We start from the raw sequence: 14,255 nt of genomic DNA, 5'->3' as shown, positions 1-14,255 counted from the left end.
TAATAATTTAAATATTAAAAATACCAACTTAAATATTAATAAAAAGAATTTGGTCAATAATAATTTAAATATTAAAAATATCAACTCAAAAATTAACAAAAATAATCTATCAAGTAAAATAAAAATAAAATAAAAATCAGAAGAAAAAAAGAAAAGAACAAAATCTAATAAATTTTCAAATATGTTCATTATATCTCGAAATTAATTCTGATCTACCAAACGTCTTTAAAATGTCTCGAATAACCGAGACAAACACCTTCAGAACTTTTAGAAGCCTCTGTGCAGTCTGATTAACCGATTAACCGTAATAAATTATTAACAAAATGAACAACAATGATTCTAGTTACACGTCGAGGATGAAAATGCGCTTAACATAGTTCTGTTTCATTATCCAATATCGAAATTGTACGTTAATTAATCAACGAGGTAATTAGAATACAAAATACATCAATCGTCGATGGAGAAATCAAATGTTTGAAACTTGTACGCATCTTCTTTTTTTTAAATATTCTCATTTTCTTTTTTTTTTTTTTTAACACACTAAAATGTGAATAAAATTCGTCCTTTTCTGTTTCAAATTTTAACTGAGATTTTTCTTTTTTATTTGCAGAATTTTTTCTGTCGCATGAAGAATTAAAAATTGGTTGATTTGTAATTAATAATTTGTTTCGTTCGATTTCTCTTAGAGAATTAGAAATTCATTTCATTCGATTTTTCTTGGAGAATTAGGAATTTAATTTTTCCATTAATTTATAATTAAAAATCCATTTCATTCGAATTCTCTTAGAGAATTACAAATCCATTAATTTACAATTAAAGGTCCAGTTCATTCAATTTCTATTAGAGAATTACAAATATCCATTAATTTGTAATTAAAAATTCATTTCCTTCGATTTCTCTTAGAGAATTAAAAATTAATTTCATTCGATTTCTCTAAAAGAATTAAAAATCTCTCTTAAATAATTTAAAAGCACTGAAGCTCTGAGATCTGAAATTTTGAGCTCTGAAGCTTTCATAGTTAACGCTTTTGGAGAATTAAAAATCCATTTCATTCGAATTCTTTTAGAGAATTACAAATATCCATTAATTTGTAATTAAAAATCCATTTCATTCAATTTCTCTTAAAGAATTAAAAATTTCTCTAAGAGAATTAAAAAGCTCTGAAGCTCTGAGATTTGAAATTTTGAGCTCTGAAGCTTTCAGAGTTAACGCTTTTGGAGAATTAAAAATCCATTTCATTCGAATTCTTTTAGAGAATTACAAATCCATTAATTTGTAATTAAAAATTCAATTCCTTCGATTTTTCTTAGAGAATTAAAAAGCTCTGAAGCTCTGAGATCTGAAATTTTGAACTCTGAAGCTCTAAACTTTGAAGCATTCAGAGTTAATGCTCTTAGAAAATTAAAAATCCATTTTATTCGATTTCTCTCAAAGAATTAAGAAGTTCTGAAACTCTACGATCTAAAATTTTCAGCTCTGAAGCTCTGAGCTTTGAAGCTTTCAGAGTTAATGCTCTTAGAGAATTAAAACTCTATTAATTTATAATTAAAAATTCGTTTCACTCGACTTCTCTCAGAAAACTAAAAATCTATCTTAGAGAATTAAAAAACTCTGAAGCTTTGTGATTTGAAATTTGAGCCTCTTAAAGAATTAAAAAGCTCTGAAGCTTTGTGATCTGAAATTTTGAGCTCTGAAGCTCTTAAGTTTAGAAGCTTTCAGAGTTAATAATCTTAGAGAATTAAAAATCTATTAATTTATAATTAAAAAATACGTTTCATTCGATTTTTCTTAGAGAATTAAAAACCTCTTAAGCTCTGAGATCTGAAATTTAGAGCTCTAAAGCTCTAAACTTTGAAGCTTTCAGAGTTAATGTTCTTAGAGAATTTTAAAAATGCATTAATTTATAATTAAAAATCCATTTCATTCAATTTCTCATAAAGAATTAAAAATCTCTCTGAGAGAATTAAAAAGCTCTGAAACTTTGAGATCTGAAATTTTGAGCTCTGAAGCTCTTAAGTTTAGAAGCTTTCAGAGTTAATGCTCTTAGAGAATTTAAAAAATTCATTAATTTATAATTACAAGTCCATTTCATTCAATTTCTCATAAAGAATTAAAAATCTCTCTAAGAGAATTAAAAAGCTCTGAAGCTTTGTGATCTGAATTTTGAGCTCTGAAGCTTTTAAGTTTAGAAGTTTTCAGAGTTAATGCTCTTAGAGAATTAAAAATCTATTAATTTATAATAAAAAAATACATTTCATTCGATTTCTTTTAGAGAATTCAAAATCCATTAACTCAAAATTTAAAAATGCATTCTATTTTTAGAGAATTTTAAAATTCCACTTGATTAAACTTTTCTTAGAGAATTTTAAAATTCCATTTTATTCGATTTCTCTGAGAGAATTTTAGAAATCCATTAACTAATAATTAAAAATCCATTTCATTTGTATTCTCTTAGAGAATTAAAAATCCATTAACTCAGAATTTAAAAATGCATTCCATTTAATTTCTATCAGAGATTTAAAAATCCATTTCATTCGATTTAACTGAGAGAATTTTAAAATTCCACTTGATTCAATTTTTCATAGAGAATTTTAAAATTCCATTTCATTCGATTTCTCTGAGAGAATTTTAGAAATCCATTAACTAATAATTAAAAATCCATTTCATTTGAATTCTCTTAGAGAATTAAAAATCAATTAACTCAGAATTTAAAAATGCATTCTATTTAAATTCTCTCAAAGAATTAAAAATCCAGTCCATTCGATTTCTCTGAGAGAATTTTACAATTCCATTTCATTCGATTTCTCTTAAAGAATTTGAAAAATCCATTAATTAATAATTAAAAATATACTTCATTCAATTTCTCTTAGAGAATTAAAAATTCATTAACTCAAAATTTAAAAATGCATTCTATTTAATTTCTCTTAGAGAATTATAAATCCAGTTCATTCGATTTCTCTGAGAGAATTTGAAAAATCTATCAATTAATAATTAAAAATTCAAGTTTTATTCGATTTCTCCATCTGACGAGATATTTTTCAGTTTAAAAAAAAAAAAAAATAAAAAATAATAGAACGAGAGGCGAAAGAAGATTCATTAAAAATCCATTTCATTCATTTTTCTCAGAGAATTTAAAAAATCCACTTCATTCAATTCCTCTTAGAGAATTTGAAAAATCCATAAATTTATAACTAAAAATCCATTTCATTCGATTTCTCTAAGAAAATTTGAAGAATCCATCAATTAATAATTAAAAATTCAAGTTTTATTCGATTTCTCCATCTGACGAGATATTTTTCAGTTTAAAAAAAAAAAAAAATAAAAAATAATAGAACGAGAGGCGAAACAAGATTCATTAAAAATCCATTTCATTCATTTTTCTCAGAGAATTTTAAAAATCCACTTCATTCAATTCCTCTTAGAGAATTTGAAAAATCCATAAATTTATAATTAAAAATCCATTTCATTCAATTTCTCTTAGAGAATTTGAAAAATCCATAAATTTATAATTGAAAATCCATTTCATTCGATTTCTCTGAGGAAATTTTTAAAAATGCACTACATTCGATTTCTCCATCTGACGAGGTATTTTTCAGTTTAGAAAAATAAAAAAAAAAAAGAAAATAGAAGGAGAGGCGTAACAAGATTCTAATTGGAGAATTAATTGTTCTTGTTGGCGTTCAATGTGACGTCCAACGGCTCGTCGAATTTTTCAGTTTAAAAAAAAAAAAAAAAAGAAAATAGAAGGAGATTCGAAACAAGATTCATTAAAAATCCATTTCATACATTTTTCTCAGAGAATTAAAAATCCACTTCATTCAATTCCTCTTAGAGAATTTGAAAAATCCATAAATTTATAATTAAAAATCCATTTCATTCAATTTCTCTTAGAGAATTTGAAAAATCCATAAATTTATAATTGAAAATCCATTTCATTCGATTTCTCTGAGGAAATTTTTAAAAATGTATTTCATTCGATTTCTCCATCTGACGAGGTATTTTTCAGTTTAGAAAAATAAAAAAAAAAAAGAAAATAGAAGGAGAGGCGTAACAAGATTCTAATTGGAGAATTAATTGTTCTTGTTGGCGTTCAACGTGACGTCCAAAGGCTCGTCGAATTTTTCAGTTTAAAAAAAAAAAAAAAAAAAGAAAATGGAAGGAGAGGCGAAACAAGCTTCATTAAAAATCCATTTCATTCATTTTTCTCAGAGAATTTAAAAAATCCACTTCATTCAATTCCTCTTAGAGAATTTGAAAAATCCATAAATTTATAATTAAAAATCCATTTCATTCAATTTCTCTTAGAGAATTTGAAAAATCCATAAATTTATAATTAAACATCCATTTCATTCAATTCCTCTTAGAGAATTTGAAAAATCCATAAATTTATGATTAAAAATCCATTTCATTCGATTTCTCTGAGAAAATTTTTAAAATCCATTAATTAACAACTAAAAATGTATTTCATTCGATTTCTCCATCTGACGAGATATTTTGCAGTGAAAAAAAAAAATAAAAAATAATAAAACGAGAGGCGAAACAAGCTTCATTAAAAATCCATTTCATTCATTTTTCTCAGAGAATTTTAAAAATCCACTTCATTCAATTCCTCTTAGAGAATTTGAAAAACCCATTAATTAACAACTAAAAATGCACTACATTCGATTTCTTCATCTGACGAGGTATTTTTCAGTTTAGAAAAAAAAAGAAAAAAAAAAGAAAATAGAAAGAGAGGCGTAACAAGATTCTAATTGGAGAATTAATTGTTCTTGTTGGCGTTCAACGTGACGTCCAAAGGCTCGTCGAATTTTTCAGTTTAGAAAAAAAAAAAAAAAAAAAGAAAATGGAAGGAGAGGCTTAACAAGATTCTAATTGGAGAATTAATTGTTCTTGTTGGCGTTCAATGTGACGTCCAATGGCTCGTCGATGCGCTGCGAAGGACTCAGTTCTTGTTGGGGTAGTTGATGGAACAAAGTGGCGATCGATTTGTGTCGCGGCGGGCCTTTGATCGTCAGATCCATCTCCGCTTCCTGTGGCCTGTCTTTCACGCTCAAATTTACATCTCTGTCGACTGGACTTCCGCATATCCTTGGAGGAGACCCGCACCCGCATTTCATTCTATCTGGAGACTTGTCGCAGCTCAGAGAATACCTGAAACAGAGTGTTTCGTGGTTAGTTGTTGGTCGATGAGGAAACTTTAGGAAGCGCGCGAAATTTCAACATATTTGAAATTATTATAGGAAATTATGTGCGAATATAAACTAATCTCAAGAGGGAGATTTGAAGCTTGGAATTCGATGCTTGAAACTTCGAAACTCGAAACTTGAAATTTCAAACTTAAAGCTTCAAACTTGAGATTTGAAGCTTGAGACTTGAAATTTCAAACTTGATGCTTCAGCTTTGAAACTTGAGATTTGAAGCTTAGAATTCGAAGCTTGAAACTTGAAACTCCAAATTTAAAATTTCAAACTTGGTGGTTTAACTTTCAAGCGTGGGATTTGAAGCTTGAGAGTTGAAACTCCAAATTTGAAATTTCAAACTTAAAGCTTCAACTCTAAAGCTTAAGACTTGAGGCTTAAACTTGAAATTTCAAATTTGATGCTTCAATTTTCAAGCTTGAGACTTGAAATTTCAAATTTAACGCTTCAGCTTTGAAACTTCAGGTTTGAAGCTTAGAATTCGAAGCTTGAAACTTGAAACTCGAAAATTAAAATTTCAAACTTAAAGCTTCAAACTTGAGGTTTAAACTCGAAATTTCAAATTTAATACTTTAACTTTCAAGCTTGAGATTTGAAGCTTGAGACTTGAAATTTCAAATTTAATGCTTCACCTTTAAAGCTTCAGATTTGAAGCTCAGAATTCGAAGCTTGAAACTTCGAAACTCGAAACTTGAAATTTCAAACTTAAAGCTTCAAACTTGAGGTTTAAACTTGAGGTTTAAACTCGAAATTTCAAATTTTGTACTTTAACTTTCAAGCTTGAGATTTGAAGCTTGAGACTTGAAATCTCAAATTTGATGCTTCAGCTTTGAAACTTGAGATTTGAAGCTTAGAATTCGAAGCTTGAAACTTGAAACTCGAAACTTGAAATTTCAAACTTAAAGCTTCAAACTTGAGGTTTAAACTCGAAATTTCAAATTTAATACTTTAACTTTCAAGCTTGAGATATGAAGCTTGAGACTTGAAATTTCAAATTTGATGCTTCAGCTTTGAAACGTGAGATTTGAAGCTTAGAATTCGATGCTTGAAACTTGAAACTCGACAATTGAAATTTCAAACTTAAAGCTTCAAACTTGAGGTTTAAACTCGAAATTTCAAATTTAATACTTTAACTTTCAAGCTTGAGATTTGAAGCTTGAGACTTGAAATTTCAAATTTGACGCTTCAGCTTTAAAGCTTGAGATTCGAAGCTTAGAATTCGATGCTTGAAACTTGAAACTCGACAATTGAAATTTCAAACTTAAAGCTTCAAACTTGAGGTTTAAACTCGAAATTTCAAATTTAATACTTTAACTTTCAAGCTTGAGATTTGAAGCTTGAGACTTGAAATTTCAAATTTAATACTTTAACTTTCAAGCTTGAGATTTGAAGCTTGAGACTTGAAATTTCAAATTTAATGCTTCACCTTTAAAGCTTCAGATTTGAAGCTCAGAATTCGAAGCTTGAAACTTCGAAATTCGAAACTTGAAATTTCAAACTTAAAGCTTCAAACTTGAGGTTTAAACTTGAGGTTTAAACTCGAAATTTCAAATTTTGTACTTTAACTTTCAAGCTTGAGATTTGAAGCTTGAGACTTGAAATCTCAAATTTGATGCTTCAGCTTTGAAACTTGAGATTTGAAGCTTAGAATTCGAAGCTTGAAACTTGAAACTCGAAACTTGAAATTTCAAACTTAAAGCTTCAAACTTGAGGTTTAAACTCGAAATTTCAAATTTAATACTTTAACTTTCAAGCTTGAGATTTGAAGCTTGAGACTTGAAATTTCAAACTTGATGCTTCAACTTTCAAGCTTGAGATTAGAAGCTTAGAATTCAAAGCTTGAAACTTGGAGCTCCAAACTTGAAATTTCAAACTTAAAGCTTCAAACTTGAGGTTTGAACTCGAAATTTCAAATTTTATACTTTAACTTTCAAGCTTGAGATTTGAAGCTTGAGACTTGAAATTTCAAATTTGATGCTTCAATTTTCAAGCTTGAGACTTGAATTTTCAAATTTGACGTTTCAGCTTTCAAACTTGAGATTTGAAGCTTAGAATTCGAAGCTTGAAACTTGAAACTCGAAACTTGAAATTTCAAACTTAAAGCTTCAAACTTGAGGTTTAAACTCGAAATTTCAAATTTAATACTTTAACTTTCAAGCTTGAGATTTGAAGCTTGAGACTTGAAATCTCAAATTTGATGCTTCAGCTTTGAAACTTGAGATTTGAAGCTTAGAATTCGAAGCTTGAAACTTGAAACTCGAAACTTGAAATTTCAAACTTAAAGCTTCAAACTTGAGGTTTAAACTCGAAATTTCAAATTTAATACTTTAACTTTCAAGCTTGAGATTTGAAGCTTGAGACTTGAAATTTCAAATTTGATGCTTCAGCTTTGAAACTTGAGATTTGAAGCTTAGAATTCGAAGCTTGAAACTTGAAACTCGAAACTTGAAATTTCAAACTTAAAGCTTCAAACTTGAGGTTTAAACTCGAAATTTCAAATTTAATACTTTAACTTTCAAGCTTGAGATTTGAAGCTTGAGACTTGAAATCTCAAATTTGATGCTTCAGCTTTGAAACTTGAGATTTGAAGCTTGGAATTCGAAGCTTGAAACTTGAAACTCGAAATTTGAAATTTCAAACTTAAAATCATCACTCAAGCTTAAGACTTGGGGTTTAAACTTGAAATTTCAAATTTGATGCTTCAATTTTCAAGCTTGAGACTTGAAATTTCAAATTTGATGCTTCAGCTTTGAAGTTTGAGATTTAAAGCTTGAAATTCGAGACTTGAGACTTGAAACTCGAAACTTGAAATTTCAAACTTAAAGCTTCAAACTTGAGGTTTAAACTCGAAATTTCAAATTTAATACTTTAACTTTCAAGCTTGAGATTTGAAGCTTGAGACTTGAAATCTCAAATTTGATGCTTCAGCTTTGAAACTTGAGATTTGAAGCTTGGAATTCGAAGCTTGAAACTTGAAACTCGAAATTTGAAATTTCAAACTTAAAATCATCACTCAAGCTTAAGACTTGGGGTTTAAACTTGAAATTTCAAATTTGATGCTTCAATTTTCAAGCTTGAGACTTGAAATTTCAAATTTGATGCTTCAGCTTTGAAGTTTGAGATTTAAAGCTTGAAATTCGAGACTTGAGACTTGAAACTCGAAACTTGAAATTTCAAACGTAAAGCTTCAAATTTAAAGCCTGAGACTTGAGATTTAAATTTGAAATTTCAAATTTGATGCTTCAACTTTCAAGCTTGAGATATGAAGTTTGGAATTCGAAGCTTAAGACGTTGAAGTTTCAAACTTAAAGCATCAACTTTCAAGCTTAAAATTTGGAGCTTGAGTCTTAAAACCCCAAACTTGAAATTTCAAACTTAAAACATCAGCTATCAAGCTTGAGATATGAAGCATAAACATGAAATTTCAAATTTTATGCTTTAACTTTCAAGCTTGAAATTTGAAACGCCAAATTTGAAATTTGAAATTTAAAGCTACAACTCTCAAGCCTGAGATTTGAAGCTTGAGACTTGAAGTTCCAAATTTGGAACTTCTAACTTAAATCTTCAACTCTCAGGCTTGAGATTTGAGGCTTAAAATTGAAATTTCAAATTTGATGCTTCAATTTTCAAGCTTGAGACTTGAAATTTCAAATGTGATGCTTCCAGCATTTAAACTTGAGATTTGAAGCTTATAATTCGAAGCTTAGAATTGGCAGCTTGAAACTTGAAACTCCAAACTTGAAATTTCAAACTTAAAGCTTCAACTCTCAATCTTTGCAACTTGAGGCTTAAACTTGATGCTTCAACTTTCAAGCTTGGAATTTGAAGCTTGGGACTTGAAGCTTGGGATTCGAAGCTTGAGACTTGTAATTCCGAATTTGAAATTTCAAACTTAAAATTTCAAACTTAAAATTTCAAACTTAAGATTTCAAACTTAAAATTTCAACTCTAAAGCTTGGGATTTGAGACTTAAACTTGAAACTTTAATCTTGACGCTTCAATTTTCAAGCTTCAGACTTGAAATTTCAAACTTGAAGCTTCAATTTTCAACCTCGAGACTTGAAGCTTCAATCTTCGAACATGAGATTTGAAACTTAAGACATATCGCAGCTCAGAGAATACCTGAAACAGGTGATTTTACGTTTACTTGTTGGTCGATAAGGGAACTTGAGGAAGAGTGCGAGATTTTACATATTTTAAATTATTATACCAAATTATATATAAATATAAGATTTGTCACAGTTCAGAGAATATTTGAAACATGGTATTCGACGTTTCAGAGAATACTTGAAACATGTTATTCGACGTTTACTTGTTAGTCGATAAGGAAACTTAACGAAGCGCAAACTTTAAATTAGTAAAATATTATATATTATTATATATTCTAACACTTTGTTGCTCAGGGCCGCCAATCGTCTTGATACACTCCTGAAGAGCCAACAAAAATATATTTCTTGGGGCCGCCACCTAATTTGACGCGGACCCTAAAAATTTTATTGTTAAAGGCGCCCAATTTCTGTTATACGCTCCTGGGAGGTCCCAAAAATTTGTTTCATGGAGACCTCACTTGACTTGATACGGTCCTGGTGGAATTAAAAAATTTAATATTTCGAGGTCCTCAATTGTCTTGATACGGCCCTGGAAGGTCTAAAAATTTATATTGTTTGGGGCCCCCAATTATTTTGAAACGGCCCTGGGATTTTCAAAAATTTATATTGCACAGGGCCCTCAATTGTCTTGATACGGCCCTGGGATTTTCAAAAAATTTATATTGCTTTGGGCCCTCAATTGTCTTGATACGGCCCTGGGGTTTTCAAAAAATTTATATTGGTTAGGGCCCTCAATTGTCTTGTCACGGCCCTGGAATGTTTAAAAAATAATATTGCTTGGGGCCCTCAATTGTCTTGATACGGCCCTGGGATTTTCAAAAATTTATATTGTTTGGGGCCCTCAATTGTCTTGATACGGCCCTGGGATTTTCAAAAAAATTTATATTGCTTAGGGCTCTCAATTGTCTTGTCACGGCCCTGGAATGTTTAAAAAATAATATTATTTGGGGCCCCAAATTCTCTTGACACGGTCCTGAACTGCGCCAAAAAATAGTTTTTCGAATTGTATTCTTTCAATTTCAACTATCAAGCGTAAAGAAAAGCTTGTTACATTAATTAATAATCATTATCATCGATAATATCGAGTAGAGACAGAGGGTGCTGACGGTTCCACAGTGCCCGCGCGCGATCCGTCACTGGTCGTCATCGAAATCGAAGCATCCGTTCCCCTCTCTCTTTTCTCCCTCGTTGGCCGCGGTCAGCTGTCAGGACACGTGGCCTCCGCTGCGTGCGTCACGCGGGGTGGAAACGGCCTTTCACCGCCCACACTTTGTCGACAAATTAGAATTAAGGGATACTACCCGCGCTTCTCCAGCTAAGAACTCTCGCTGGCGAATCCCAGTGGTCTTCGTTCGATAGTACACGCCCTTTTAATTCGCCCCTGAAGGGGACGAGGTCGCATTCGATTCACACAGCAGAAAATAAATAAAATACTAATTACTATTACATACACTTTTTACATTTACACAGTGAAACCTGTTTTTGCGCGCTACTTTTTTACGCGATTTTGTTTTCGCGCGATTTTATTTTTCTGCGACTTTTTTCGTGCGATTTATTTTCACGCGGTGTTAGAATTTCAGCAGCGTTGCCGCCAGTTTAATGTTTCCTATCGATGTACGCACACGCGTGTGGACGAACTCTGATCACGTGGTCTCCTTGACGACGATACATCTGGACTTCGCGATGCTTCGTTCGTTGCGGTAGCAAAAAACAGATCAATCGAAATCCCATCTTCGAGCGACGAAAGCGATTTTCGAGCAATTCGTCGGAAGAAGATGCGCGTTTTGGATTACGACGAGCAGCAGCGAACTATTTAATGGAATTTGAAAACTTCTTCGTGTGTATGTGCAATGAAGAATGAAATGTTTTTACAATTTTTCCAGGTGTAATTTAATTATTTCATTTAATCGAAAGCATTCTCTCATCTATTTTGTAAATAATTGATGCGTTCTCTAAGTGCGAATTTTTTATGCGTCCCTGTTTGGCGCGTAAAAAAATTTACGATATTTTAAATTACTGTTCCAAATTATGTATAAATATACATTAATCTCAAGTTTGAGGCTTGAAACTTGAAATTTGAAATTTGAAACTTAAAATTTCAAATCTCAAGCTTGAGACTTGAGGTTCAAATTTGACGTTTCAAACTTGGCGCTTCAACTGTAAAGCTTAAAACTTGAAGCTTAAACTTGAAATTTCAAACTTGACGCTTCAGCTTTCAAGCTTAACATTTGAAGTTTGAAATTTAAAGCTTGAAACTTGGACCTCCAAATTTAAAATTTCAAACTTGGTGGTTTAACTTTAAAACTTGAGAGTTGAAACTCCAAATTCGAAATTTCAAATTTAATGCTTCACCTTTAAAGCTTGAGATTTGAAGCTTAGAATTCGAAGCTTGAGACTTGAAACTCCAAATTTGAAATTTCAAACTTGATGCTTCAGCTTTCAAGCTTGAGATTTGAAATGTTGCTATTTTAGTAATAGTTCATTGCCAAAATATTGCTAATTTAGTAACAGTTTCTATTGCTAAAATATTGCTAAAATATTCCTATTTTAATAATACATAGTTTCTATTTTAATAATATTACTATTTTAATAATAGTTTCCGTTGCTAAAAGATTGCTACAACATTACTATTTTAGTAATTGTTTTTAGTCCTGCAATAATACTATTTTAGTAATATCTCCTATTGCTAACACTATTAATATTTTAATAAGTTTCTACTCTTATAATATTGCTATTTCAGTAATAGTTTTCATTGCTTAAATATTGCTACTTTAGTAACAGCACCCATTGCTTGAATATGGCTAAAATATTGCTAAAATATTACTATTTTAATGATAGTTTCTGTTACTAAAATACTGTCAAAATATTGCAAAAATATTATTATTAAAAAATAATAATTTCTGTTGCAAAAGTATTGCTACAATATTACTATTTTAGTAATAGTTTTTATTACTAAAAAATTGCAAAAATATTACTATACTAATAATAGTTTCTGTTGCTAAAATATTCCTATAATATTACTATTTTAATAAGTTTCTATTCTTATAATATTGATATTTCAGTAATAGTTTCCATTACTTAAATATTGCTAATAATGACTATTTCAGTACTAGTTGTCTTTGCTAAAGTATAGCTAAAATATTGCTACTTTAGTAACACCATCCATTGCTTAAATATTGCTAAAATATTACTATTTTAATGATAGTTTCTGTTGCTAAAATACTGTCAAAATATTGCAAAAATATTATTATTAAAAAATAATAATTTCTGTTGCAAAACTATTGCTACAATATTACTATTTTAATAATAGTTTTTATTACTAAAAAATTGCAAAAATATTACTATACTAATAATAGTTTCTGTTGCTAAAATATTGCTATAATATTACTATTTTAATAAGTTTCTATTCTTATAATATTGATATTTCAGTAATAGTTTCCATTACTTAAATATTGCTAATAATGACTATTTCAGTACTAGTTGTCTTTGCTAAAGTATAGCTAAAATATTGCTACTTTAGTAACACCATCCATTGCTTAAATATTGCTAAAATATTACTATTTTAATGATAGTTTCTGTTGCTAAAATACTGTCAAAATATTGCAAAAATATTATTATTAAAAAATAATAATTTCTGTTGCAAAACTATTGCTACAATATTACTATTTTAATAACAGTTTTTATTACTAAAAAATTGCAAAAATATTACTATACTAATAATAATTTCTGTTGCTAAAATATTGCTATAATATTACTATTTTAATAAGTTCCTATTCTTATAATATTGATATTTCAGTAATAGTTTCCATTACTTAAATATTGCTAATAATGACTATTTCAGTACTAGTTGTCTTTGCCAAAGTATAGCTAAAATATTGCTACTTTAGTAACAGCACCCATTGTTTAAATATTGCTAAAATATTACTATTTTAATGATAGTTTTTGTTGCTAAAATACTGTCAAAATATTGCAAAAATATTATTATTAAAAAATAATAATTTCTGTTGCAAAATTATTGCTACAATATTACTATTTTAATAATAGTTTTTATTACTAAAAAATTGCAAAAATATTACTATACTAATAATACTTTCTGTTGCTAAAATTTTGCTAAAATGTTGCTGTTTTAGTAATATATCCTATTTTGATACTAGCTTCTGTTGTTAAAATATTGCTGTAATATTACTATTTTAGTAATGGTTTTGGTTGCTAAAACATTGCTAAAATATTACTATATTAATCATGGTTACTGTTGCTAAAATATTGCTAAAATATTACTATTAAACAATAATAATTTCTCTTGCTAAAATATTACTATTTTAATAATAATTTTTATTCCTACAATAATACTATTTTGCTTTGCTAACATTATTGCTGAAATATTACTATTTTAATAATAGTTTCTGTTGCTAAAATACTGCTAAAATATTGCAAAAATATTACTATACTAATAATAGTTTCTGTTGCTAAAATTTTGCTAAAATGTTGCTGTTTTAGTAATATATCCTATTTTGATAATAGCTTCTATTGCTAAAATATTGCTATAATATTACTATTAAACAATAATAATTTCTCTTGCTAAAATATTACTATTTTAATAATAATTTTTATTCCTACAATAATACTATTTTGCTTTGCTAACACTATTGCTGAAATATTGCTATTTTAGTAATAATCTTCAATGCTAACAATATTAATATTTTAATAAGTTTCTACTCTTATAATATTGCTATTTGAGTAATAGTTTTCATTGCTTAAATATTGCTAGTTTAGTAACAGCACCCATTGCTTGAATATGGCTAAAATATTGCTAAAATATTACCATTTTAATAATAGTTTCTATTGCTAAAATACTGCTAAAATATTACAAAAATATTACTATACTGATAATAGTTTCTGTTGCTAAAATTTTGCTGAAATGTTGCTGTTTTAGTAATATATCCTATTT

General features: G+C 28.8%; 1 protein-coding gene across 1 annotated transcript in view; it reads right to left on the bottom strand.

Moving 5' to 3' along the window:
- Positions 1–4,880: 4,880 nt before the first annotated feature.
- LOC143431864 (uncharacterized) overlaps positions 4,881–14,255 on the bottom strand; it is a 31,123-nt gene continuing 21,748 nt past the window's right edge. The window contains exon 4 of the mRNA XM_076908845.1: positions 4,881–5,151. Coding sequence (XP_076764960.1) covers positions 4,881–5,151 — 271 coding nt within the window. The remainder of the gene's footprint in view (positions 5,152–14,255) is intronic.

The sequence above is a fragment of the Xylocopa sonorina genome, unplaced genomic scaffold (assembly GCF_050948175.1).
Source record: "Xylocopa sonorina isolate GNS202 unplaced genomic scaffold, iyXylSono1_principal scaffold0014, whole genome shotgun sequence".
NCBI lineage: Eukaryota > Metazoa > Arthropoda > Insecta > Hymenoptera > Apidae > Xylocopa > Xylocopa sonorina.
Note: the sequence above shows the minus strand (reverse complement) of the source record. Positions and strands in the feature narration are given on the sequence as shown.